The 25,010-nt window shown below is 32.0% G+C and overlaps 2 protein-coding genes across 3 annotated transcripts; one reads left to right on the top strand and one right to left on the bottom strand.

Annotated features, from left to right (window-relative positions):
• On the bottom strand, positions 1,740 to 5,598 carry LOC18605094 (SNF1-related protein kinase regulatory subunit gamma-1). Its single transcript, XM_007037906.2, has 6 exons — positions 5,279 to 5,598; positions 4,605 to 4,777; positions 3,903 to 4,079; positions 3,519 to 3,794; positions 2,427 to 2,590; positions 1,740 to 2,308 (listed from the first exon to the last, which is right to left on the bottom strand). The coding sequence occupies exons 1-6, from the start codon at positions 5,463 to 5,465 to the stop codon at positions 2,011 to 2,013; spliced, it is 1,275 nt and encodes a 424-aa protein (XP_007037968.2). The 5' UTR covers positions 5,466 to 5,598; the 3' UTR covers positions 1,740 to 2,010.
• On the top strand, positions 10,764 to 15,636 carry LOC18605093. Of its 2 annotated transcripts, XM_007037903.2 has the most exons (6): positions 10,767 to 11,065; positions 12,685 to 12,730; positions 13,744 to 13,864; positions 14,158 to 14,228; positions 14,960 to 15,063; positions 15,297 to 15,636. In XM_007037903.2, exons 1-6 carry the CDS (start codon positions 10,946 to 10,948, stop codon positions 15,351 to 15,353), a joined length of 519 nt encoding a protein of 172 aa, XP_007037965.2. In that variant the 5' UTR covers positions 10,767 to 10,945; the 3' UTR covers positions 15,354 to 15,636. The 2 variants fall into 2 exon arrangements, with proteins under 2 accessions (XP_007037966.2, XP_007037965.2); XM_007037904.2 differs by lacking the exon at positions 15,297 to 15,636 and having other exon boundaries at positions 10,764 to 11,065; positions 14,960 to 15,243.

The following is a 25,010-nucleotide window of genomic DNA, read 5'->3' as shown; positions in this document are numbered from 1 at the left end:
GGTCCATGTGCACCAGTTATCACATCCCTTGGTGGTACACCGAAGACAAACTCAGGAATTTGGGGGGTGGCACCCTGTCCAGTTATCACTGGTGGTTAATGTGGCATTTTTCGGAGGCCAAAGAAGTGTTTCATGCTTTGTTGACCATTAGGGGCAAAATTCGTGATGGCTAACCAAACGAGAAAGGGTAAAGGGATATGGGATATGGATAGTGATGGAGATGGCAGCTGCAGATGGTGCAGATGTCAACCAATTTTACCCCTTGGGTAATTCACCCAAGTCACCAAAATGCAACCTGGCATGTGGTAAGATAGACTCCCTTTGCAATTTGGACTGGTTTCATTGGAATTTTGTTGATAAAGCAGACATTGCAGCAGCTGTGAGCAGAAGATTGCTGGTGTATAAACTTCGGAATAGCCGCACAATTGTCGCCTATTCATGCAGCATAAGGAATACTACCTTTCCAGCTACAATGAGGAAAATTGTCTATAACGAAAATGGTTGCTCAGGAAAGGTCGGCTCCTTGCTAGCAATGAACGTGCCTGGTGGCTTATTGTACAATCTATTGCTGAACTTGTACCCAGAGCCTCCAAGGGCATCAATCCAATTTCATTTTTAATTACAAATTCTCCCTATTTTACCATCAAAGTTATCAGCCTAGTGGCTTGAGCTCAAAACTTATTTGCGCAAGGACTTGGCCTCCTTCATAGTAGATATAAGGAAGGGGTCAAGGGGGAAGATTGTTAAAATATTGGAGTCCAAACTCCAAACTGTGTTTTAGGCTTAGAATGTGCAATGGAGGCCCAGGCCCATTCTTTAGGTTTGTTCATTTCTTCTTTTTGAGTCCTTATGTTTTGTTCATGTTAACATATATAATATGATCATGATGAAATACTAGCATATATGAAATCATAAATGTAGGTGACATTTACGGTTTGTACCAGAACATGCCTAATGCCTCAATACTTTGTCACGGAAAAAACCTTTAAATATGAAATCTTGAAACACACCTTCCCCACAAAGAAAATTTTCTTGCATTTTTATTACTTTAAACATAGTTATTAAAATTGATCCAGTCTTATTATTATTTTTTGATTGATTAATCTGGTAATTCGACTATTAACTCGAATCAGTTTTTTTAATTAGATAACTTGTGTAATTGACTTGAAAAAAATTCGTATTAATCTCTTGGATTTTAAAAAAATACTGACCGACTCATCCAATGTTTTATTGGACTCGAGTCAATTAAATATGATCTTTTTAAAATTATATTTAATTTAATTTTTGCATACTAATTATTAATTCTTTTGTCATTTTCATTAAAAAGTTATAAAAAAATCTATTGTATAAAATTTTGTAAAAATAATATTTATAAGCTTACCTTTCTTTTCAATTTTTTCAATGATAATGAATATCTAATTTTTATATTATAAATTATAATCTGTACAATTATTCAAAATATTTAAATATTATAAAATCTTTTTTATAATATTTTAAAATACTATAACTAGCCCAAACTGTCAAACCATTGACCCAATGAACCGAAACTTTGAACTATTATTGTCTGATCTGATTTTAAATATATAAAAGAATATTATCAACATTAAAATTTTATAAAATTGGTCGAAGGTTAGTTTAATTCTAGGCCAGATGAAATCAATTCTATAATTTTTTTTCAACATTTTTGTTATTTGTTTATGCCTCGGAACAAAATATTGGGAACTATGATTAGGTACTCATTGAAGAAGAAAACCAGAAGATGACTTGTTATTATTAGATTGCAACACAGAAGTTCGTCGAGATGGAGTTCCTGAAAACACCAAAATTTACAGAAACTGGAACCTGTCGATACAGAACTCACCAGTAAAATTAATTACAGAGGCTCGTCTATGTTACTATCTGCATATCCAATTAGTCTCTCCAACACAGCGCCAAACAACAAATGCAGGATCACAAAGCAATGGAAGTCAGTCACAGGAAACAGCCAGAGCATACAAATTTTGGTTACTCTTAAACCCTGCTGTTCTCAGGTAGAGGCAACACACCATCAAAGAAATCACCAAAGTAGCCCCGGGGCTCGTGTACTAACCTTGAAATGATGTCTCTAAGCGTGATCACTCCTTCCAAATTCCCTTCATCATCCACAACATACACCCGATGGATCTTCTCCAAGTCCAGTGTCTGAATCAACTCTTTGATTGTTTTGTCTCTCTTGCAAGTTATCATGCCGCTCAACATTGGCGATCTCTTGTCATGCTTCTCCAAGTACTTTTTAACTGCTATTAGGAAGTTCTTCGCCGTGATATATCTGTACATCATAAGGACTTAATTTAGAACACCTAAGACCAAAAATCCAAAGTGAAGTAAAAGTTTTCAAAATGATTCATGGCCAATGTTGCAGCATTAATGCATGATTCATCACAAACCTGTAATCGTGGTAGATCTCTGGTGCAGTTAAAAGGAACTGTATATCTCTAAGGCTTATATTACCCACAGCTTTTTTTCCTCCCCGTTCGACAACAGGAATGCCTCCAATTCTCATTTTCCTCATTAACTTAAATGCCTGAAGCACTGGTTCATCTTCATGTACCTAAAATACAAAGAGAGACTGCTAACATCTTGATGGCGAAAGAATAGGTCATGTTACTTGAAGGGAAGTTCTATGTAAAAAGAATGGTTAGAAATGCAAAGGGATAAAGACTAGAAAACCATGAAGAAATCAAGAAACCTTGCTCTCATGAAGGCTTGATCATGTGAGCGTGCCTGGTGATCACATAATCCTTCATATTAAAATTTCCGAAGTGGTCAAAACAATATTGATTGACAAGTACCAAACCAATACTTGTGCTATACGTTAGTTCAGGTAAGGCTGTAAATATGATTTTTACAAGGATTTGGCCGTAATATGTAAACAAAAATGACCACCAGTAGGTTTTTTTTTTCTTAATAAAAAAGAGGGCGAAGGTAAAAAGAAAAAAGAAATTAGTACTTATTGATTATAATTAAGACTGGTCTGACCTCATAAAATCCAACTGCACAGGACGAAATACCAAACTTTGTCCACAGGATGCTGATACAGAAACAAAATTTCGGTAGTTAAGTTGCAATAAGCACCACAAGGGCTGCATCCTTAGAGATCATCATTAAAGACTTAGAGCTTCATACAAGTTACAGAAAGCTTGTAACTTGGAGTTCTGTTTTTTTTTTATTTTGGGGGGGGGCTCAGTATGGATGATAATTGCTAACTGTCAATAACATGCATTGCCAAAGATGACATAGTTGCCATGGGACTCTCAAGCCTCAAGCATACAACAATTTGCAGTGCACAATAGTATTGTAAGGTCCATGACTGAAGGTGTGCTATTTCACCAACCTCTGACAAAAGCAGTCTTCCTTCACATGCATTATTGAGAATAAACACATTCGATAAAGCATTACATGAGTCAAGGCAATAGGCATGCAAAAGCCTCAATTCCACAAAATACAAAAACAAGAAAATGTCGACAACAGACACTCACCGTGATAATTTGCTTCAGTGACATTGAGGGAAGACCAATCTCAGACAGTTTCTTAGTGCCCCAGCTTTCAAACCAGTGAAGCCCAGTGCATTCTGCTAACATGTGAATGACAGCCGACTGTGTGATGATGTTGTTAATCTTTCCATCACCCAGATCAAGGACAGGAACACTCTTCATTTTGTACTTTGAAAGCAGTAACAGCATGGTCAAAAAGGAGTTCGATTTCTGCAAAGCAAGGAATGGGGCCCAGCGGAATGACCCTGAGATATCACGAACCTGTATGTTCACAAGTTAGCATGGATATTATACAGTATACACAACTAAGAAAGGGAAAGAATTCAAGATGGCAGGAAGCTTTTATGTTATAGAGGTTAGAACTACCACCTTAGTCTTCTTATAAAACTCAGAGGAAGTTAGTGCCTCAAAAAAGTTTCCAGAAGTAATTGCAGCATCTTCAGGGCTCAAAGTGCCAAGTCCCGCAGCAGAGGTTATTCCATTAGCTGCTACAGCAAAATCAGCTCCACTAGGAGATGATGGGCTTCTAGGTGAAGGTGGTTCTGACTGTTACAAGATTTAAAAAATTTATTTTCAGTTTCCCAAATGAAAGGAAAGCAAACTCAGATGAATAATAAGCTAAATAATCTCTTGCATCATATTGGTAAAACAGAATAAGTAAATTTATAAACTGAAGTTCTCTTTTCTTTACAGACTCAGTAATGCCAAATGATAAAAAACCATGAAGTTTTCCGTTAAAGCCATCTTCATCTTTTAACAAGATAACTTTCAAGGCTTCTCCCTCACTTAAGCTATACAAACAAAGGAACAAAAAGATATGCCAAATTTAATGTACTACAGGGGACAACACAGGGACTAAATATCTACCGAGCCATAACACAGCCCAAACTACTGCATCTCTCAACCTAAATATTCTGGTCATAAAAGTAAGAAAGAAATATTAAATTTTATCATATTTCTTTTTCCGCATGCTATTTCTAAACTCCTATTGGATGAATGAGATGTTATGAAACTATTAGCAATTCTCCTCAACAAAAAGGCTCATAGAGAAAAGAGATCAAATATTTCAACCTGTTGCAAAATCCAGACAGCAATTCCTGCAAACTCTACAATGCCAATGTATCTGTCAATCCAAGTTGCATCCTCAGGCGCATCAACATCGACAACAGGTGCGCTAAGAATCTTGTTTTGGGCCAGTATTTGAACAGCCTCAGCAAGACTGGCATCTGATTTTATCTCAATCCCTGGATACAGAATCTCCATATGTTATCAACCATAATACATATCACTGTCACGCTGTCATCAAGTTAAAAAGTTCCTCAATTAGGAGAACCAACTTACGGTATCCCAAGAATGAAACTCCCCCTTACAATTCCAAGAAATCCTCTTATAAAATAGAGATATACATAAGACATACCTTTTCCCAAAAAAATATTAGATAAAGCAGAGGATTTTGTAAATCAAATCTAATACTAGATTTTAATGATCCTTATTTACCCCCTTCTTTCAACTACTAGTACTAAAAATCTTCTCTTTATTGGGTATCCTCAAAGCATCTAATCAACTAAAATTCTTCAACCTTTTAGCCCCAACCACTACCACCACCAGCACCACCCCAGAAAAAAAAAATCCAAAATTCTTGATCAACTTAAGCAGTCAAACATAATACAAAACCATCAGTGCATGATCAAATAATCCATTCCATATATATAATTTGATAATGAAACAATAAGCAAAGTAATAACCTTGAGGAGCAGGGGGGAAAGCAGAGACAGGGATGCTCTCAAAGCAAGCGTTGAGCTTCTCGGTAGGACTAAGCTGTGGTTCCTGAACATCCCACAGATCCTCCACCTGCATCCCGACCCTTGCCTCAGGACTCCTAGGACTCTCCTGCATGCTATTCTCTCTCCTCAGTTGCACACTACTAGCCATGTTCACCAAAACTGAAAAACAAAAACAAGGAAACTTCACTCTCTCTCTCTCTCTCTCTCTCTCTCTATACGTAACTAAAGAAGTTTCACAACGCTCACAAGAATTCGGATCGTTCAACAGTTTGACGTAAACAACTTGGGGACAAAGAGGGCTGCTTTAAGTAGTGTCCAAGAGTACAAACAACGGTTCGATCAGACCGTTATCTTGAGTTTGACAAGCTTGTCGGGGCACGTGGACGGTTGTTATGTGGGTGTACATTGACAGTGATAAGGTTGGTTTGGTCAAACTTGATTAACGGGGGGGGCCTGGGGGGTACTGTTGGCTGAGCTTATCCTGGTTTGTTGGTTTATTAAGGGAAAAAAAGGTGGACTTATCCGGTTTTTACTGGCGGCCACTCTAATGTAAGCCAGTGAGTGCTTTGCGCACCTGGTTTGGCGACAAACATTGCTGATTCGGATTTGTGGATTTGTGACGTTTGTTGGGACGGCGAGCCTTTCTCCCTCATTTGCTTCACACGTGGGTTAATGGAACTCTGAAACTTGGGAACTTGTTTTGTCCATCTCGAGAAGAAAGGGCAATTTCTTAATACAGAGCAAAACAAATATCTGACTGCTTAATCTTTCAAAGCCCATCTAATTCTTAATCTTAGAGAGTAGACATACATCCTTCATATCAATTAACTTTCCCTTAGACGAACAAATTTGCTCTGTCATGAGTCTTAACTCATACGTCATTAGTAACAATAATTGAGGAATGATTGATATGAGTCTATTAAAACTACCGATTTGTATTATTAGTGTTAAAATATTCAAAAAAAATGAATCATAAGTTTAAGACTGTATAAGATCAACATATAAAATATCATGTGAAAACAAAGGAAATACTTTTTTTATCTAATAAATTCCGGATAGATAAATTAGTCCTGTAAATAAAATTTAATATTTTTAATTTAAAAGGACTTTATTTTGAATATTAAAACAAAAAGGCAAGATTTATGAGACAAGGTTACTTACCGCATACCAATAGATTTCATTGGATTTTTTGTTCAATAATCTACAATTTTATAGCATATAGTAGTTGATCAGGCCACTGGTAGAAGTGTTCAAGGGTCGAGCAATTCAACTCAAATTAAGTTTAAACATAAACTCGATTATATTTATTTTATTAATAAATAACATATATTTATTTGATTTTAATTTTCAAAATATTAACGTAGAAATAATTTATTATTTTAATAAATGAAATAATAATTAAATAGATGAGTCTAATGTCATTTTATAAATAAAAGATTTAACTCAATTCAATTCATGAATACTTTTAATAATTAGTTAGTACAAAATGTTCCTTTCACGTGTCAAAAGACACAAATAGTTTGTATTAAATTAATGTATAGCGAAACTATCCATATACGATAGTTCATAGTTTGTGAAAATTTGATATAATGATAAGATTTTAAAAAATATATTTTTGTGTAAATATCAATAGAGGAAAAAGAATAAAGGAAATTTACCTACAGTACTTTTGGGCATGTAGCATATATATGCTGGTAAATATTGTTGAAATTAATCCTAATTAACGACATTATGATTGGATAAGAACATCTCTTCTTTCCGAAAGCTAGGCTAGTGCTGGAATATTTTGAGTATGGGTCCAAGTCAAAATAGAAAGTGGTTTAGCTCATTAATAATGGTAATACTATTGCAATAATATTCTGCTGCCTGTCGGTGACGAACGAAAAGATTACAACTCAAGAGTTGGATCCTCCACTCTTTTAGCCAAAGCCCCACTTCCTGAACCCCTTCTAAAAGAATAATTTTTGCAACAACAGTATTATGAATCCTAATTATATAACCTTACAATCGGAAAATATTCTATGTTGATTATCGTTTAAACTATAAATTTATTTTTGTTGATCATATTTACTATAATATTTACTGTCTCAAATTTGACATCAACAAAAACAAAATGCCATGAGAAGCCAAGAAAACCTCGCAGGAAGCATTTTCTCAACTTAGACTCAACAACACAACCATAGCGTCAAGAAGTCTCCTCTTTAAAAGCAGACCTCCAAACATTTTCCCCTAAGCCAGCAAGCATCCACCCCAAGCAAGCGTCCCACAACATCCAACCAACATAAGACACCAGAATAGCACAAGACCAAAATCAGAAAAAGTAAAAAACCTTTAGACAACAACTTGAACACCAAAAACGAAATAAGAGAACTGATGCAAAAGATCGATAAACAAGCTTCCCCTCTCTTTTTTTTCTTTTTTCTTTTGGTTTCCTTTTCTCAGATTTGTATTGTACTTTACAAAATTTATTCAGGAGTTGAGTTACTGGACAAAATCTTTCATAGACTAAGATTAAAGATTATTTTTGAAAAAATTGTGAAAAATAATCCTTCCGATAAAAATGATTTTAAAAATAATTATCAAAATAAATTTAATTATTTTAAATCAAAGTTAAAAAAAATGCACTTAAAATTATTTCAAACAAATTAAATGCTTTCAATTTTTTTCTCTCGTCATTTATTTGTTGTACTCCTCATTCTGTCCTGTGCTTTATTTCTCTCTCTCGTTATCTAGCTTTTTCTAATTTTACCATTATCATCATTTTTTTCTATCTCTTGTCATCTTGTCAAATTGTCGTCAATTTACAAACCAAAGAGAATAACATGAAAAGTCATAACATATTTTTAGATTTAGTAGTTTACATTCACAAAACCTTTAATTGTTGATTTACAAACTAAAAAGCATGACATGGTAAGTAACAACAAGTTATTAGATTTATTGGTGTTGAGTTTTTCAATGATTCAAGTTTGCTATAACATATCTTAACATATAACAAAGTGATTCATAATTTAGTGTGTAACATCAATAAGAAGAAATAAGCTTTGACGTGTAACATTTTGTGCTAAAGCTTTCGTCTTGGCATGTAACATTTAGTATTGAAACTTTGACCTTATGTGTAATATCTTCTGCTTTAGCTTTTATGCTTTGACTTTAATGTGCAACATTAAGTGCTGTAGATTTAACCTTAGCATGTAATATAACATCTTTTATTTTGACTTTGGCATTAGTGTGTAACATCTTGTGCTGAAGTTTTAACCTCGGTGTGTAACATTTACTGTTGACGTTTTGGTGTGTACCATCTTCTGCTGAAGTGCTTAAGCTTGTAGTGTCATTTTGTTTTTCTTTTTTCTATTAAATATGGCATGTAACTTGCTTATTTGTATTTCACTACAATATAAAGTTTTGGAATTAAAACTTGTAACAATTTTTTTTCAATTATAACAATATTCTTTAAAACATAGCATATAATAATAACATTTTATAAATATAGCGTATAATTTGTTATCTATCTTTGTATTTCATTTGAATATAAAAACTTGAAGTTACTTTCACAGTACAGATAAAAGTTTAAAAATTAAAATAAAAAAGGAATTTAACATAAAAATAATATGTATTGAAAAATTATTCAACGTCGTTGGGATGAAATGAATTTGGGCAAAAAGATATTATTCAAAATCTTTTTATGTAGATAATTAGGTTTTTGGTTATTTTATTTGTTTTATAATAAAAAAATTAAAATATATTGATATTATAAAAAAAAAAGAGAGAGAAATCGAATCCATTAAAGCAAAATTGAAAATTAACAGATTGGAACTTAATTTTGCTAATATTAATATACTTTTCAAGCCTCCCTATGAACAAAGTACAACTTACCCATGACATAAAAAATGGCAACAAAAGCAATAAAACCAATGCTCAACACAAACACGACATTTTGGAAAATCTTAAGCCTTGGTCCATCATTTATGTAAAACTGAAGCATAGTCTCGGCAATCCTTTCAGAAGCCACACCTTTTGTCGTTCTTCTCTTCCTCATGATTGCAGTTGCAGCTGTATTTTCTCTTTGTAGAGTTGTTTCAATTTTTTATCTTGATTAAATATAGTTAAAATTAAAAAAAAAAAAATTTAAAAATAATTTATTTTTGAAGGATAAAAAAAATCATCTCATTATTTTTTTCATTTTTCAAATTCTCATTAAATTTTATTTTAAAAGCAATTAAAAGTAAAACATTAAGACCATACGTCTAAACTTGTATTCATTGTCTTATTGTATTGATGTAAGAATAAAATGACAAATTGAATTCAATTTTTTTTTGTAATTTTACTAATTCAAATAACAAATTTTGAATTTTTTAAATAGAGTTTCCTTTTGGTTTCTTATATGAAAGAAACAATTCTAGAAATTGGGTTGAATATTAACTTTGTCTTTTTTAAATAGAAGTATTGGAAAGATATCCAAATACATCTTGATGCCATAGCAAAGAAATTGAAATGGTTTCCATACAAGAGTTGGATCTAAAATAATCTTGTGATGATTTCCAAAAGTTAGAGAGACAAACTCTTTTTTTTTTTTTTAAGTTGTTTCCATGTTTTAAAAATATAAATAGTTGAATTTTATGTGATAGTTACTAACTTCTTATTAATAAAAAGGATGATTTTGATAAAAAATCTTCTGGACCAAAGAGACTTAGGTTTTTTTCTTTTACATAATATTTAAAAAAATTAAATTATTTAAAAAATTTAAATAAGTATTTATTCTTTTATTGCATTTAACTGAATCATTATATTTTTATTTTGAATCAAATAGATTCTTATAATTAGTATTTGATTAATTATTATTATTTTTATATTATGTGGTGCTAACGTATGTTATAATGAATAACGACTTGATATGTTTATGTGACATAATGACATTATCACATGATATTTTTACTTTTCAAATTAGTATCATGTGATTAGAAAATGATAACAAATATTTTAATTAAAGACATAAGAGTTTATTTGACCTTTTTTACAGTGTCTTGATTGAACTTAATAGAAAAAATAAATTTTTTTTAAAACATTATTTTTTTATTCTAAATTATTCTAAACATAGTTATCCTCGAGCCCTAACCTCCTAAAAAATTAAAAATACTTGTTGTTTTGATATTAAAAATATATAAATTTACTTTTAAGTATTTAATTTATTAATTAATGAATAATCTCATCGGTTGAAATCCCTTTTTCTTTTAAAAAAAAAATCTAGCAACATTATTTAATTTTTAAAACACGTTTGTTCTCTGTTTGTTTGATTCACTTTCAGCATCAATTATTTTTCGTTTTTCTCGTTTAAATTCTGAAAAAGCAAACAGAGCATATAATTATCTGCAAAAGCTACATTATTACAGCACAAAAAAAAAAACAAAAAAGAAAAACCCGTGTATATAGCGGGAAAACAATAGTAGCAGGTGAGGGGTACGGTCGTGCAACGTTCACCGAGAAAAGTCTACAACCATTCACACCACACCTCTTTTTCTCTTGACTCCTTCCCCTGACTCCCCTTTTCACCTTCTTACCTTCATTCCCTCTCTCTCTCGAAAAAAAAAAAAAAAAAACCCTTTGGGAGCGAGGGTTTTTGTTTCAAGGCCCATGGAGGGCTCGTCTTCTCAGCCCTTTGATCATGATCAAACACCTTCTGGCGCTTCCAAGTTCCTCTGCAACCTTCCCTCTCGTGGCCACCTCTCTTCCACCGTCATTGCCTCCAATCTGGTTCTTTTTCTTTTTTCACCGTCCCCCCATTTTTTTCACTCCTTTATTTAATTAATTTGATTTCTTTTTAAGTCTCTATTGGTATATCTGTTTCTTCATTTTTGTGCTTTAGTCCCCGATAAAATGCGACAAGTGAAAGCAGTGAAATTGTTTGGTAAAGTAAATTAGTTTTACTGTATTCAGCCTAAAACAGGGTTTGGGATTAGCTTAGGAGAATAATCTTAAAGTAGGATCGTATGATTTTAGCAGCGAAAAGAGATAGTTTAGGGTTCTAAATCGGCGTTTTAGGCTATGTCGAATTTTAGGCATTTTAATTACTGTGTTCATTGATGAATGGTTCCTTTCCTAAATGTGAGTAAGTTTGATGCTTGATTGGTGATTACCTAGGGTTAACGGTGGAACATTTGACATTGAAATTAGAGAGCAAATAGTTACTTTAGCTAATCAAAACATTTATTAGTGAAATACACTTTTTTTTTTTTACATTGGGTCAAGATTTGATTGTAGAGATGTGTTTTAAATGATGATCTCTTAGGAAGAACCATTTTTGTTTTCCTTAGAAAAATTCTTTTAGGGCGTCTTCATTTTAACTTGAGATAATTTCCTGTGATTTTAGGGTACCAGACACATGAACCAACCAATATAAAACAATGTCATGTCATCTTTGCCTGTTTAGCATTTCTATTCTAAGCATGTCATCATTTGCACAGATGCGTTTGATACAGCATAACCTTTATCCTTTCACTGTCTGATTGTTCCTTTCATGTGTTAGTAGTAAGGGTTTATGAGACAGCTGGTTAGACCCCGGGATTCTTATGCTTTACAGTGGTTTTGGGATTTTGGACATGTTATCTTTCTTTTTTAATGTCCTGTGCTCTACTTTTCAAGCTAGAGCAATTTCCCCAAGTGTTCTGTTCTTCAATGGGTTCAAGAAACTTCTCAAGTAACAGCTTTTTTGATACCTCTCTGTATCACCATACCTTTTGCGTTTCCAATTACTGTTAACTGTTTCTTGTCACACAAAGATTTTACATTACCAGGATTCTGGAAGATTGTAAGACAATGGAGCTCCCTGCCCATTTGGCTTCTTCTGTCTCCCCTGCTTTTATTTTACTTGTTAAGATGAACATCCTAGTTTATGATTCCAGCCTCTTGAGCAGCTATGTTTCTGGCAACTCTTTAAGTATCCCATGCTATTTCTTTCAAGGAGTCTCCCTGAAACACATAAAAAAGTAAAACCTGTTTTCCAGTTCCATTTATATAGTATGCTTTTCAAATGGAAACAAGTGAAGAAGAGTTTCTTATTTGGTTAAATTAATGATTCAGCTCAGGAAGGCTTCGTAAAGGATACTTGTTTGGTGGCTATCTAGCTTGAATTATTGCAATAACCTATACTACTGCTAAAAAGTTTCTTTCATGGAATGCATCATTGGATCTTTTTAACTAATATTGTCCTTTTCAGTTAATTGTTAATATTTCTCGCCCAAATTGTTTTCTATTTTTATATTTTAAACTGATTATCCTTTTAGTCTTCTGATTTTTTTTGAAAAAGTTAGACGCTTGTTCCAAGAGCCTGTCATTATGTAAAATGATGTTGCTTATATTGCAAAATTTTGCAGGGGGGAATGCGAGTTTACATTTGTGAGCACAACACAACTCCGCCAGGTTTCTGTAAATTCAGCTTACTAAGGCTTTGCTATATGTTTTGAGAGTTTTCCCATTACTTTTATTTAATTTAATTTTGTTGCGCCTCTAGCCCTCAAAATCTCTGCTTTTGCACCGTGAGAATCATTTATCATTGTTGTTAATGCTATCATTTCTATATTTAATGCATAGGATCTTAAGTGTACTTTAATATTTCTCTATTAAAAAATGGTAATCTAAAATTCTGACTTTTTCAGTAAAGGACTTCAAAATAAATGTGTGCAACCTGTTTGGGAGGAATCTCTAGGTAGCCTTCTGCCAACTAGTGCGTTCTAGTTTTTGTGAAAGAGGCTTAGACTGTGATTGCTCTTGATTGGAATCTCATTATTGAAGAAACAATTCTTAAGGCTTACTATTCTTAATTGCATTTTGGTACCTGGTTTACCACTTTGTCATTGGTTATTTTTCCTTTTTTGACTAAATTAAAATTATAATCAATGTGTACTTCTGAAGCTTACCTAATTTATGAAAATATTAACAGAAAGTGATTTAAAAAATTCATTGAAAATTTCAGATCTGAAACTCGCCAAAACAGTTTATTTATGTGACTCCTGTGTTTGGGAGCTTAACATTCTCAATGCTAAGTATATGCAGATTTTATAGTCTTTCAGAATTATCTGAAGGAAATAAAATTTGATGCCCTATATCTATATTTCTTTCTAGCTGTAACTTAGTTACATATTTATAATTGTATAAACATATCATCAGTGTTGTATGGTGATTTAAATTTTGCTATGTTGATTTGATCGCTATGTTATGTGTTGTTGGTTCCATGTTTTATACATAAATGCAAGAAGTAGAGTAAATACCCAAAACTATGTTAGAGTCCTCTTGGGTATGATTTGAATATGCATGCTTTTTTCTGCTTTGTATCTTGTGGAATCCCCAGAAGATGGGCAGTCATGCAAGAACATAGTTTTGAGATTTGTTCGTGCTCACAAGCTAGATAATCTTTCTCTCCCTTGTACATGCAGAGAGCCAGCTCATAAAGACAAACCAACAAAACATACTTATTAGATCACTCATGCTCAATAACAAGAAGGGTGATTCCAGTTCCAAGGATGTGAAAGTTTCAGCTGAGGGTCCTAGAAAGAGGTATTGATTTTATCTTTCTTGGGTGAATGACATTTAACTTGTCTTGGTACATATTGTGTATAATTCTGTTAATGGTCTTATGAAGTTATGATTCTTTTTAACCCTCATTTTGGGTTCAGGATGTAAGCATGCTTCTGTAGCTTAGTTCAGCCTGCTGTTTGTAGCAAATTGTATGGATTACATGATGTACTATTGCATTCCTGTAGATATCTAGAGCAAAAGATATGTTATTACTTGTGATAATACTTGAGTCTAGGCTAGATTGTTTGATGCCTGCCAATTTTTTCCCCCAGGGCTGCTGAAAGAGTCATGGATAGCAGGGCTTCAGCAAAGAAAGCCAATACACAAAGTGGTTCTCGACCGGGTTAGTCAATAGATGTTTTATACTATTACTTATGTGTGTATCTACATGCATGGGGTCAACATTGTCAAGAAACTAGAATGTCACCATGGTCATTTATAGCTGGTATTTTACTTTACATGTTAAAAGCTAGTCTATAGTACAATTCAGTCTCTAGATTAAACAATAATTGTTGTACAGCATGGTTATTTAATACTGATGCAGTATTTTAGGAGTAGCTCCATTCTGTTTTATGTGTTTTATGTCAGTCTTGGCCTATCTGTTGGTCCTTCAGGCTCTTGATTTAAAACTTTTATTCTCTCACAATATTGTTGATCACCTTGGTAGAAGTTGAATCTTTCACTTTGCATATTGCTTATCCATACAAACCTATTAGATTGAGATGGATATAGAAAATGTCTTTAATTAGAAGGAAATATACAATATATGACACTGAGATTTTGGATTTACATTTGGATGGGTATAGTTAGACTGTTAGAGATTTCAAATGTTTCTTTTTTCTTCTGATTGATTTCTAGTGATGAGTTTGCATAATTAAGTTAGCAACTTGGTATGTAATATTGTAGCAATTCCATTTTCAGAAAACCACCCTATTGACCTGTAGCATCAGTATGAAATTTTTCTGTTGAAATTCTGTCTCGATTATTCCTTGTTTAGGGTAATGGTCTTGTTATTCTCAATATTATTAGTTGTATTATTATGTTGAGTTCCCCTAACAACTTAAAAACTTGCAGAGGGATCAAGCAGTCGTGCGACTGAGAAGGATTACCATAGTTTGACTGTAGAGAGGCTTCGTGCCCTTCTCAAGGAAAAAGGACTTTCACCCAAAGGAAAGAAGGCATGTTCTTGTGAAAGCTATCTTGGAAACTGTCTTGAAAGTCTTCTTTTAATTTTAAGCCTCTGGATTGATCATGTTTAGTGGTCCAAGAATAGTGATTCATTCGCTTTATGGGTGCAATGCAACTACATTCTCAAGACTATGATAAATGACAGTGTCTACATCCATGCTTTTAGCTAATTACTGTTAAATTCTGGTTGTGGGCTCATCTAATGATGGACTGAACTGTGCAGGATGAGCTGATTGCTCGCTTGAAATGTGTTAATGGTGCAGCTCAGAAATCTGAGTGACGCAGCCAGAGATAAGAGAAGTAGGCGGCGGTCATGTTTTCTTTGGTGTATCTTAAGACGGTGGCCCCAGAAGGGAAGAGTTGACCTAGAATAGTGCTTTTTGAAAACAATTAGAATGAACCAGAGACGGTTCCATGGAGGAATAGCGCAGGGAGCTGCCTCCGCTGAAATCCAAAAACTTCTTTTCCTTTTTTTTTTGTAATATTCTGTAATTACTATAAGTTCAAGAACCGGTTTAATTTTGCTTTTATTGAGATTTAATTAGCATCCTACTTTAAATTGATTGGTGGTAATATTGCATGGCCAACAATAACTTCTCAAGGAAAATAAATTTGTCATAAAAACAAATTAACGTAGGTAGAGTGTCTTCGTATCTGACTAACAAATTTCATGTAAATCAAAAGAACGTGATGAAAATTTATTGTTCAATCAAATACAAAATATTTGATAATTGGATATCCCTTCGGGCAGCAGCAATTTTGATACCATAGGTGATAGGCCCATTAGATCTTAGTGGCTCACACGGTGATGGTTGACATTGACAGGGCCTGAGAGAGATTTGTACCATTCTAAGACCGTGCTCTCTAGGTACCAGTCCCTGTCAAATCTTAACTCGGGCAAGTCAATTCGAAATCACGCTGCAATGATTTTGAACCCACCAGACAATGTGTTTGCACCATATTTAAAACGGTTGTTGTGTTCGGTTAAGCTGCAAAGAAGCGGCTCTGGTTTGAAGTTTGACCTATGACTATGATTACGAGAGATACGCGATCTACCGTATGGGTCCAGCCTCTGGGGCTCATTATTAGCTAGTAGCTACTAACTTATTCATTATTAAGTTGAAATGGGTCCATCTACGCTCCAAATTTGGGATGCAACTTCACTAGGCAGAAAGGCCCAGAATTCTACAGATTTGGATCTTAGAATTAAGCGTGTGCAAGTCACTAACTTGTTTTTTTATTTTGAAAGTTCACTAACTTGTTTTTAAAGTATCTTTTTTTTTTCTTTTTGGCCACTGAATTTTAGATAAGGCAGTGTGGGTGTGGCACTTTATTGTATGCTTACCCTGCCCTGCCGGGAGGTATTAGAGAAATTTAATGGAGTTCATTATCAGTGACTTTTCTTTTTAAGGCGAATTAATATTAGAGTATTGATGTAGTACATCATCTGAATTCTTTGTTGTATGTATCAATAAAATTTGGTATTTAATATTAAATATAAAGTATAAATAGCATTGGTGGGTCGGCCAAGGCATGCAAAGTCTTCATCAAATAAAGGAGTTTTACGTCGACTGCTTCAAGAGAGAATTCTCCATTTAGATAGCAGCTGCATTTCAAAACCGGCTGACTGGGATGACAGTGACCATGCAGCTAAGATAATTGGCACATGGAATTGAAGTTGCAAGCGTAAGGCTGGACAGGAGAGAGTGGGTTGACCATGCCAAAGCTGTCCTTGCCCTGGATGGATGGGGGTGCCTACTGCCTAAGGCTTGGCTTGCTTCGAACCCCCTCGAACCAATACTGGACAAAGACAGGCAGTGGACGGTGCACGGTCCCATCAAGTCTTGCTTGGCCAAAACGAACCCAGTGCCCACCATCTGGCTACATCACCAAATATATATGTATCTCAGCTTGGTGCTGGCACTGCTCATCCCCCAACCCATTCCTAGGTTTGCAGTTTATTTGTCCTTTGCAGCCGGAGAGGACGGCGCCGTATTAATCTCATTTTATGTGGCAAATGATTCAATGGGTGAATATAGGGTCATGACAATTAGGTAAGGATAATGACAGGTGTTGGAATGTAGTTGGTCATATCGATTACGGCGAAACCTTAAACATCCATATGGAACTTGGATCACTTGGACACGTACTGCACTGTGTAAGAATTTCCCCACGAGGTTTTAGTATTGTATAATGCAAAACTCATTAAAATTTAAAATACCCTACAACTACAAAGTTGACTATCTCACTTCAATGATTATAGAACTTTTTTGTTATTATATATATATATATATATATATATATATATATATATACTGTTTTTTAATTTTTAAATCAGATTAAGCTCGTCTTTATTAAGAGGAATGTAAATCTTCTGTTCCGAATTGGCGTCCCATTTCCTACCCCTCTTACAAAATTATGCCATCTGTCTAATAAATGGAAGTTTACTAACGGCACGTTAACTCTTTTTTTTTTTATTCCCTGTTTTAGCAAAACACTCCATCGGAGAACTTAAATCCGAAAATAATACAAAAGCCATCTTCGGGATTCTTGGCTAAAAAAGGGATCCAGTGGACAACTAACTTACCAATGGCCTTTGATTAGTGTGGTTTGTGATATGTTGGTGTGTATTGATGGCATGATATTATGTTTTGGCTGCTATGTGGTAACCTAATGTAGTTGTGTCTCGAGATAGTGTCATTATTCTGGTTTATACAGTGCTTTGAGGATGGCATGGCGTGAAGGCGAAACTGATTCTATTTCATGCTAGAGGAATGGAGGATGGTCTTTCTACTCATTGTGTTTCTCTTGTAAATTCTGTGTTTTTGAATCTTTTGCTGTACAGGGATATTATGTCTGTGAGATGATTTTTGGGTGAGGTTTAAGCTTATGACTGAATATGTCGGGCTTCTAGCAAAGCCTTTGTTTTCATCCCAAGTGTAACCGAATTTTTTTTTTATTTTGATATTCTATATGCAGATTGTTAGAAATAAACTAAAAAAGAATGGATAAATATAATAAAGCAAATAAAATACTAAAAAAGTCTGAAGTGTGGTATCACTGTTTTAAGAATAATTTTCATTCCTTCAGAATACAAAATTCAGTGCAAAAAGATTGTAGCGATTATCTTTCAAGATTCAATAGATCATTTCTTATAGTTTGTACAAACTATTAAGGGATAGTAGGAATAATAGAAAGACTTTCTTGAAAAAATAAAACCGAAGGAAAATAGAGAAAGAGTATGAAGAGAAAGCTTCAGAGAAGATGAGAGGGTTGGTGTGTTTGTGAATGAGGTAGGCAGGTTGTATTTATACGCAAAGCAGAAAGTTAACGTTATAGAAAATCAATATAAAATTAGCATAGAATCAAGATGTTGAGTCAAATAAAATGTAACGTTTAAGAAATATTTTGAAAGTTTAAGACTAAGTCATATAACAAGCAACGTCTCAGGAAATATTTTGGACATTTAAGACTAAGTCAGATAACATGCAACGTTATTAAGACTAAGTCAGATAAGGTTAAAAGACTTATAAGACTAAGTCACATAATAGGCAAATATTCTGGACGTTTAAGACTAAGAACCTGTTTGGCTTAGCTTTTGTTTTAACTTAAAACCTATTATGAAGCTCTTATGAAAAATAATAACTTTTAGAATTAAGCTAAAACTGTTTGATAAATTGTTTAATAAAATAAATTATATAAGCTCTAATAGCAGTTAAAATTACCATAAAGAGTATTCATGTTATCTTCAATTGCCTAATAAGCTATAATGTAACGCTTTAAGTTTATATATAATTTTAAATGTTAAAATCAAAAAAATCAATAAAGAAATGGAACAACTCTTAAACTTGTATAGTAGCAATAGTATTAGATTTTTATTGATATAGCAATCAATCAGACTATGATACTTTAATTCCCAAAAAAGAAAAGAAAAGAGAAAACGATGTATTTAACATTAAAATCCTTTTTGATGAAAAAGAGAGAAAACCTTTAAATAGTATCTGAATATAGTTTTGAATTTTAGATTTTTTTTCTCTTAATCTTTGTAAGAACAAAAAAATTCTAGATTTCCATATTCTTTTGTTAAGTCTTCTGTTTTTTTTAGTAGTTTTTATAGAGAGAAGTAAAAGAGAGGGAGATCGTGATTTACGTTGAAAAATAATAATTTACAAAGGGAAAGAGAGGAGAGGGAGATTGATTGACATATAGATATTTTTTGAAAAATTGATGTATTTTTAAAAGAAAATAAGAGAAAGCTCTTCCTTATAGCTTTTCTTTAAGCTCTTTTTTTTTTAAAAAAAAATTGTTCTCAATAATCATATTTGAACCTGACTTTTGCTTTTAAGAGATAGATAAGCTGAACAAAAGCCAAACCAAATAGGCACTAAGTCAAATAACGGGCTACGTTATTAGGACTAAGTCAAATATATTATGAAAAATAACTTAAAAGAATAAATAAAAATAACTGAAAGAACAATTAAAGAGAAGAAAGAAAGTATTTATGGGGGAATATAGATCCTATTGAAGTGTATATTTACAAATGAACTGATGGGGCCTATTTATAAGCAAATAACTCCCTTATCTTAATAGAATTTACAAGATGAAGATAACACTTAGAGATTAGATGAATTAAATCCTAATCCAATCTAATTTACATCAAATCTAGATATAGATAGAATAAATGGATATTCACAAAAATATTCATAACACTCCCCCTTGAATATCCATTATATTAAGAATATACCTCGTTAAAACCTTACAAGGAAAAATCCTCATGGAAAAAAATCTGAGTGAATGAAAAATAGTACATAATTTTTTTCAAGAATACGCTTATGAAATACTGTCTTATTAAAAGCCTTATCAAGAAAAACCCAGTGGGAAAAACCTTGATGAAGAAAAACAATACAATACGCATTTTACTGCCCCTGATAATTGCATGATAGAGATCTTTAAAATGATACATTCTAACTTTTCAAATGTTGCAATAAGAAGGGCTTTGGTGAACAACTCTGCTAGATTGTCACTTGACTGAATTTGTTTAACACTAATTTCACCCTTTTCTTGGAGATCATGAGTAAAGAATTTTGACGAACTATGTGTTTTGTTCAATCGCCTTTAATATATATTTCCTTTAACTGTGCTATGCAAGTAATATTATCCTCATATAATGTTGTTGGAATTTTCTTCTTGGTTTACATGCCACATGTTTCTCGAACAATTATAATAAATTCAAATCTAAACCCCTTTTATAAAATACATGGGCATATAGGATTACTACTATAGCCTTCTTTCAACAAATTTGTACTGAGGAGATTATACTACATGTGTCTGGATTGCTTTAATCTATATAAAGATTTATTTAATTTAATCGAATAAATTTCTCGAGAATTCAAATTTTGTGCTTCAGGCACTTAAATCCTTCAAGGATTTTCATATAGATATCGATATCAAATGAGCTATATGAATAGGCTGTAGCTACACTGATTAGACGCATTTTCATTTTCTCATTTATTGCCAGACTAGTTAATATAGAATTGTAATTGTATCCACCACAGAGAATATATCTCTTTTCATATTTAATACCAAATCTTTGGATAAAACATTGTGTGATAAGTTGTGCTTTATATCTCATAATCTCATTTTTCTCATTTCGTATTCACACAAATGCCCATTTATATCTCACTGGTTTTACACCATTTGGCGTACGGACTACAAGTCCAAAAACTTCACGTTTTGTAATTGAATTCAATTCCATTTTGATTGCGTCTTTCCACATTGGCCAATCATTTATATAAGTTCAAGATCCTCATTTTTCTTTCATAATAGTGAGCTCTATATTATATACAAAATGTCATCGATTTTTATTTACCGGTTTCATATTTTCCTATCATGACATAATTGATTGAGATATCTTTTTTTTCAATTATTTCAGATACCTGAATTTCTTCTAAAATTTTTCTCAATTATGTCAGGGGTCTCTTCTAGAGTTTCTACTTCCTCTTTCTGACCATCTTAAATATTTGCTCCTTTTTTTTTTGAGGATTTTATCTTTGGAACCGATTGATTTTCACGCTTTTGGCGTGCCTTGTCCTACAGGGACATCAATGCTAATAGGAGCATTTGTAGCTGGTATATAAGATTTAGTTATTCCCTTTAGGTCAGTAAATACGTCTGGCAACTGATTTACTATTTTTGCAAAATAATTATCTTTTGAACTTCAAGTCCATATTGCTTTGTACGAGGATCAAAACTAAATAATGATAATTTACTGTAAGAAATTTCCTCTTTCAGCTACTTATTTTCTCTCCCTAATGTTGAAAAAATTGTTTTATCAAAATAACAATTGATTAACTTTGTCATGAATAAATCTCCTATCGATAATTCTAAATATTTAATTACAAATGGAGATTTGTATTCAACATATATTCCTAACCTCCTTTAAGGACCCATCTTTGTGCGTTGTGGTGGAGCAATTGAAACATATACCGCACATCCAAAAAATTTTTAGATGATAAATATTTGGTTCCTGACCATAAACCAACTGTATAGGGAGAATTTATAATAACTCGTTTGGCCTGATGCATACAAATGCTGCTGCATCCAAAATGGCATGCCCTTAAGTCAACATTGGGAGTTTGAATTTCATAAGCTTGCAATCAGTTAGAAGCATTTAATAAATAATTATGCTAAACCATTTGTGTATAAGCATAAGCAACAGGTTGTTCAATAGTTATTCCAACTAATATGCAATAATGAAGGCTTGAGATATAAATCCACATTGTCAAGACAAATAATCTTAATTACATAACCAAGAAAATGTGCTTGCAAATGAATGGTTGCAAATGCCAAATTGCAAGCTATAATAAGCACACATGTGACCATCTAGTCAATGCATCGATTAAAATCGTAAAATATCTAAATGATTCACATAGTGGATGTATCAATCAACATATAACCTTGAATATTATTAAAAAACGTAGGAAATTCAGTCTCAACTTTAGCTGGTGATAGCCTTATAATTTATTTTCCTTCAGAACAAGCAGCACATAAAATTCATTAGATTGAAAAATCTTCTGGTTTTTCAACGAATGATCATATAAATTTTCAATTATTTTCTTTTGCATCATTATTGATCCGGGATGGTCCAACCGGTCATGCCAAACATCAAAATCATTAGTAAACATTTGGTTTATTATGAGTTTCAATTATTCTAATATTTGTATAGTTTAATTCTGATAACAAAGCGAGTAATTTTTTTTAACACATGCTTTCTACTTGAGATAATTGCAATATAGAGGTATTAAGTGTCTCCTTCATTCGTTGTCTCAATATGATATCTATTCAAACAAATATCTTAATAAACTTCTTTGAGACTTAATAGAAAATAATACATCTTCTATTACTTTATTCCTCCAAGTAGTAAAATATTAGCTCTTTTGGAGCCTTCAATTAATTTTATACTATCAGATATTGAATTGACATTGATTTTTTTTTCTTTTTGTTGTTAAGTAGAAAAAATATTTCTTATTTTTAAATATAATGCGTGTTATAGCAATATCTGCTAGACATATATTTACATCATAGATCTTGAATCTAACAATATGAACATCCATAATTACAAGTAATAGAAGAACTAACATTAAATAAGAACATATATACAATAAGAAATTTAGAAGTTAAAATGAAATAACATTAAATATATAATTAAAACACATAATAAGAACATATCCTTTAAATATAATAAGAACATATTAAAGCATCTTCATAATATAGTTATACTAAAACACACCAATTACTATTAAGTTCATTCTCGGATATTCCCATTACTTATTATATGATCAATTCCTTCTACAGGACAAGAAAATCAACCATGAATATTTTCGTTATCAATCATATAATCAAGTCCTCTTTCAAGATGGATAGATATCTTGATGTACTATATCAACTTGGCCATGATTAAAATCATCACAAGATGTTATAGTTTTTGGTGATGCTTGATTCAATTCAAGATGTACAACAGGTACGTAACCAATGGTCTTTCATGCCACATCAATAATAATATGTTTTCTATATTCCTCATTTTTTTCTTTCCATTTTTGTCGTTTCATTATTCATCCACTTCTATTAGGTTAAAAGTATTCATCCATATTTTTTTGATAGGTTATTCACTTCTAGTGAGTCAGTGGATTACAACATTCATCCATTTCTGGTAGTAAAATTATGCATCCACTTCTAGTGAAAAAATTATCCATCCACTTCTAATGGTAAAATTATTCTTAGATTCTGATAGTAAAATTATTATCCACTTCTTGTGGTAAAATTATAATTAAAATTAAAATAGTGATAGTATAAATTGTTATAACGACCTCTTCCATATCCATGATCATAATTATTAAATAATGTGGCATTCATTTCAGGGAATAGATAGATTCATGACCATGATCATAAATATTAAATAATGTCACATTCACTTAAGGGAATTGACAAATTTATAATTTTTTTATTAATAGCTTGTTTGTCACATTCACTTCAGGAAGTGGAAGTTATGATTTTTCATTAATAGCTGTATAATAGCAAATTCACTTTCCAACTAAGAGACAGAATATAATATATATTATATGATAGTAAAATTCATATTAATATAATATATACTATATAATAGTAAAATTCATATTCAGGTTGATTTTAAGAGAATATAAATACTAAAAAGATATCAGGTCACTTACCTGATTTTGTTACAACCAAAAATTAAAAACCAATAATTGAAATCCTTTTAAAGCTTTGAGATGATGAAAACAAAGTCATAGCAACACTTACCTAATTTGCTAAAATTATAAATCAAAATTGAATCATTGAAATCCTTTTGAAGCTTGAAGATGATAAAATAAAATAATTCCAAAACTTGAGAGATTAGAGAGGATCGTGCTGATAACGTGTTATGAAAAATAACTTAAAAAAATAAATAAAGACAACTGAAAGAACAATTAAAGAGAAGAAAGAAAGTATCTAGGGGGGAAATAGATCTTATTAAAGTGTATATTTACAAATGAACTGATGGGGCCTATTTATAGGCAAATAACTCCCTTATCTTGATAGAATTTACAAGATGAAGATAACATTTAGAGATTAGATGAATTAAATCATAATTCAATCTAATTTACATCAAATCTAGATATAGATAGAATAAATAGATATTCACAAAAATATTCATAACAAAATAAGGTTAAAAGACTTATAGGCTGAGAAGTCATGTTTGACCTGACAATCATGTTTGACTTGATTTTTGCTTTTAAGAAGTAGATAAACTAAAAAAAAGTCAAGCCAAACAAATACTTAAAGCCTGTTTGGCCTAGCTTTTTTTAGCTTAAAAGCTATTATAAAGCTCTTATGAAAAATAATAGCTTTTAAAATTAAGCTAAATCTGTTTGGTAAATTTATTTTTATAAGTTATTTTATAAATAAGTTGTTTGACAAAATAATTTATATAAGTTCTAATTTTAATTAAAATTACCATAAAAGGTATTCAATAAATAATTTTCTATTAATCACAAATTCATTTGTTCATAATAGAAAAAAGTTAACTTTATTTTTCATTTATAAAAAGTATAAAAAGTATTTTTTATATAACATAAAATTTATAATTAATAATAAATCATATAAAAATGAAAACATATAATGTTGGAATTATTTTTAATAGATGAGGACATTTTTGAAGCAAAAAGAAAAATTCTTCTAAAAAATAGGCGTGTTTTTTTTAAAAAAAAAAGAGAGAAAGCTCCTCTTTGAAGCTTTTTCTAAAACTCTTTTTTCAAAATTTTATTTTTTTTAAAAAAAAATTACTTATTTTTTTAAGAGCTTTTCCAAATTCCTGTTTGGCCTGGCTTTTTCTTTTAAAAAGTGGATAAGTTGAAAAAAAAGTTAAGCCAAACAAACAATA

The sequence above is a fragment of the Theobroma cacao genome, chromosome 3 (genome assembly GCF_000208745.1).
Source record: "Theobroma cacao cultivar B97-61/B2 chromosome 3, Criollo_cocoa_genome_V2, whole genome shotgun sequence".
Classification (NCBI taxonomy): Eukaryota; Viridiplantae; Streptophyta; class Magnoliopsida; order Malvales; family Malvaceae; genus Theobroma; species Theobroma cacao.
This window is presented reverse-complemented; position numbering and strand designations above follow the sequence as displayed.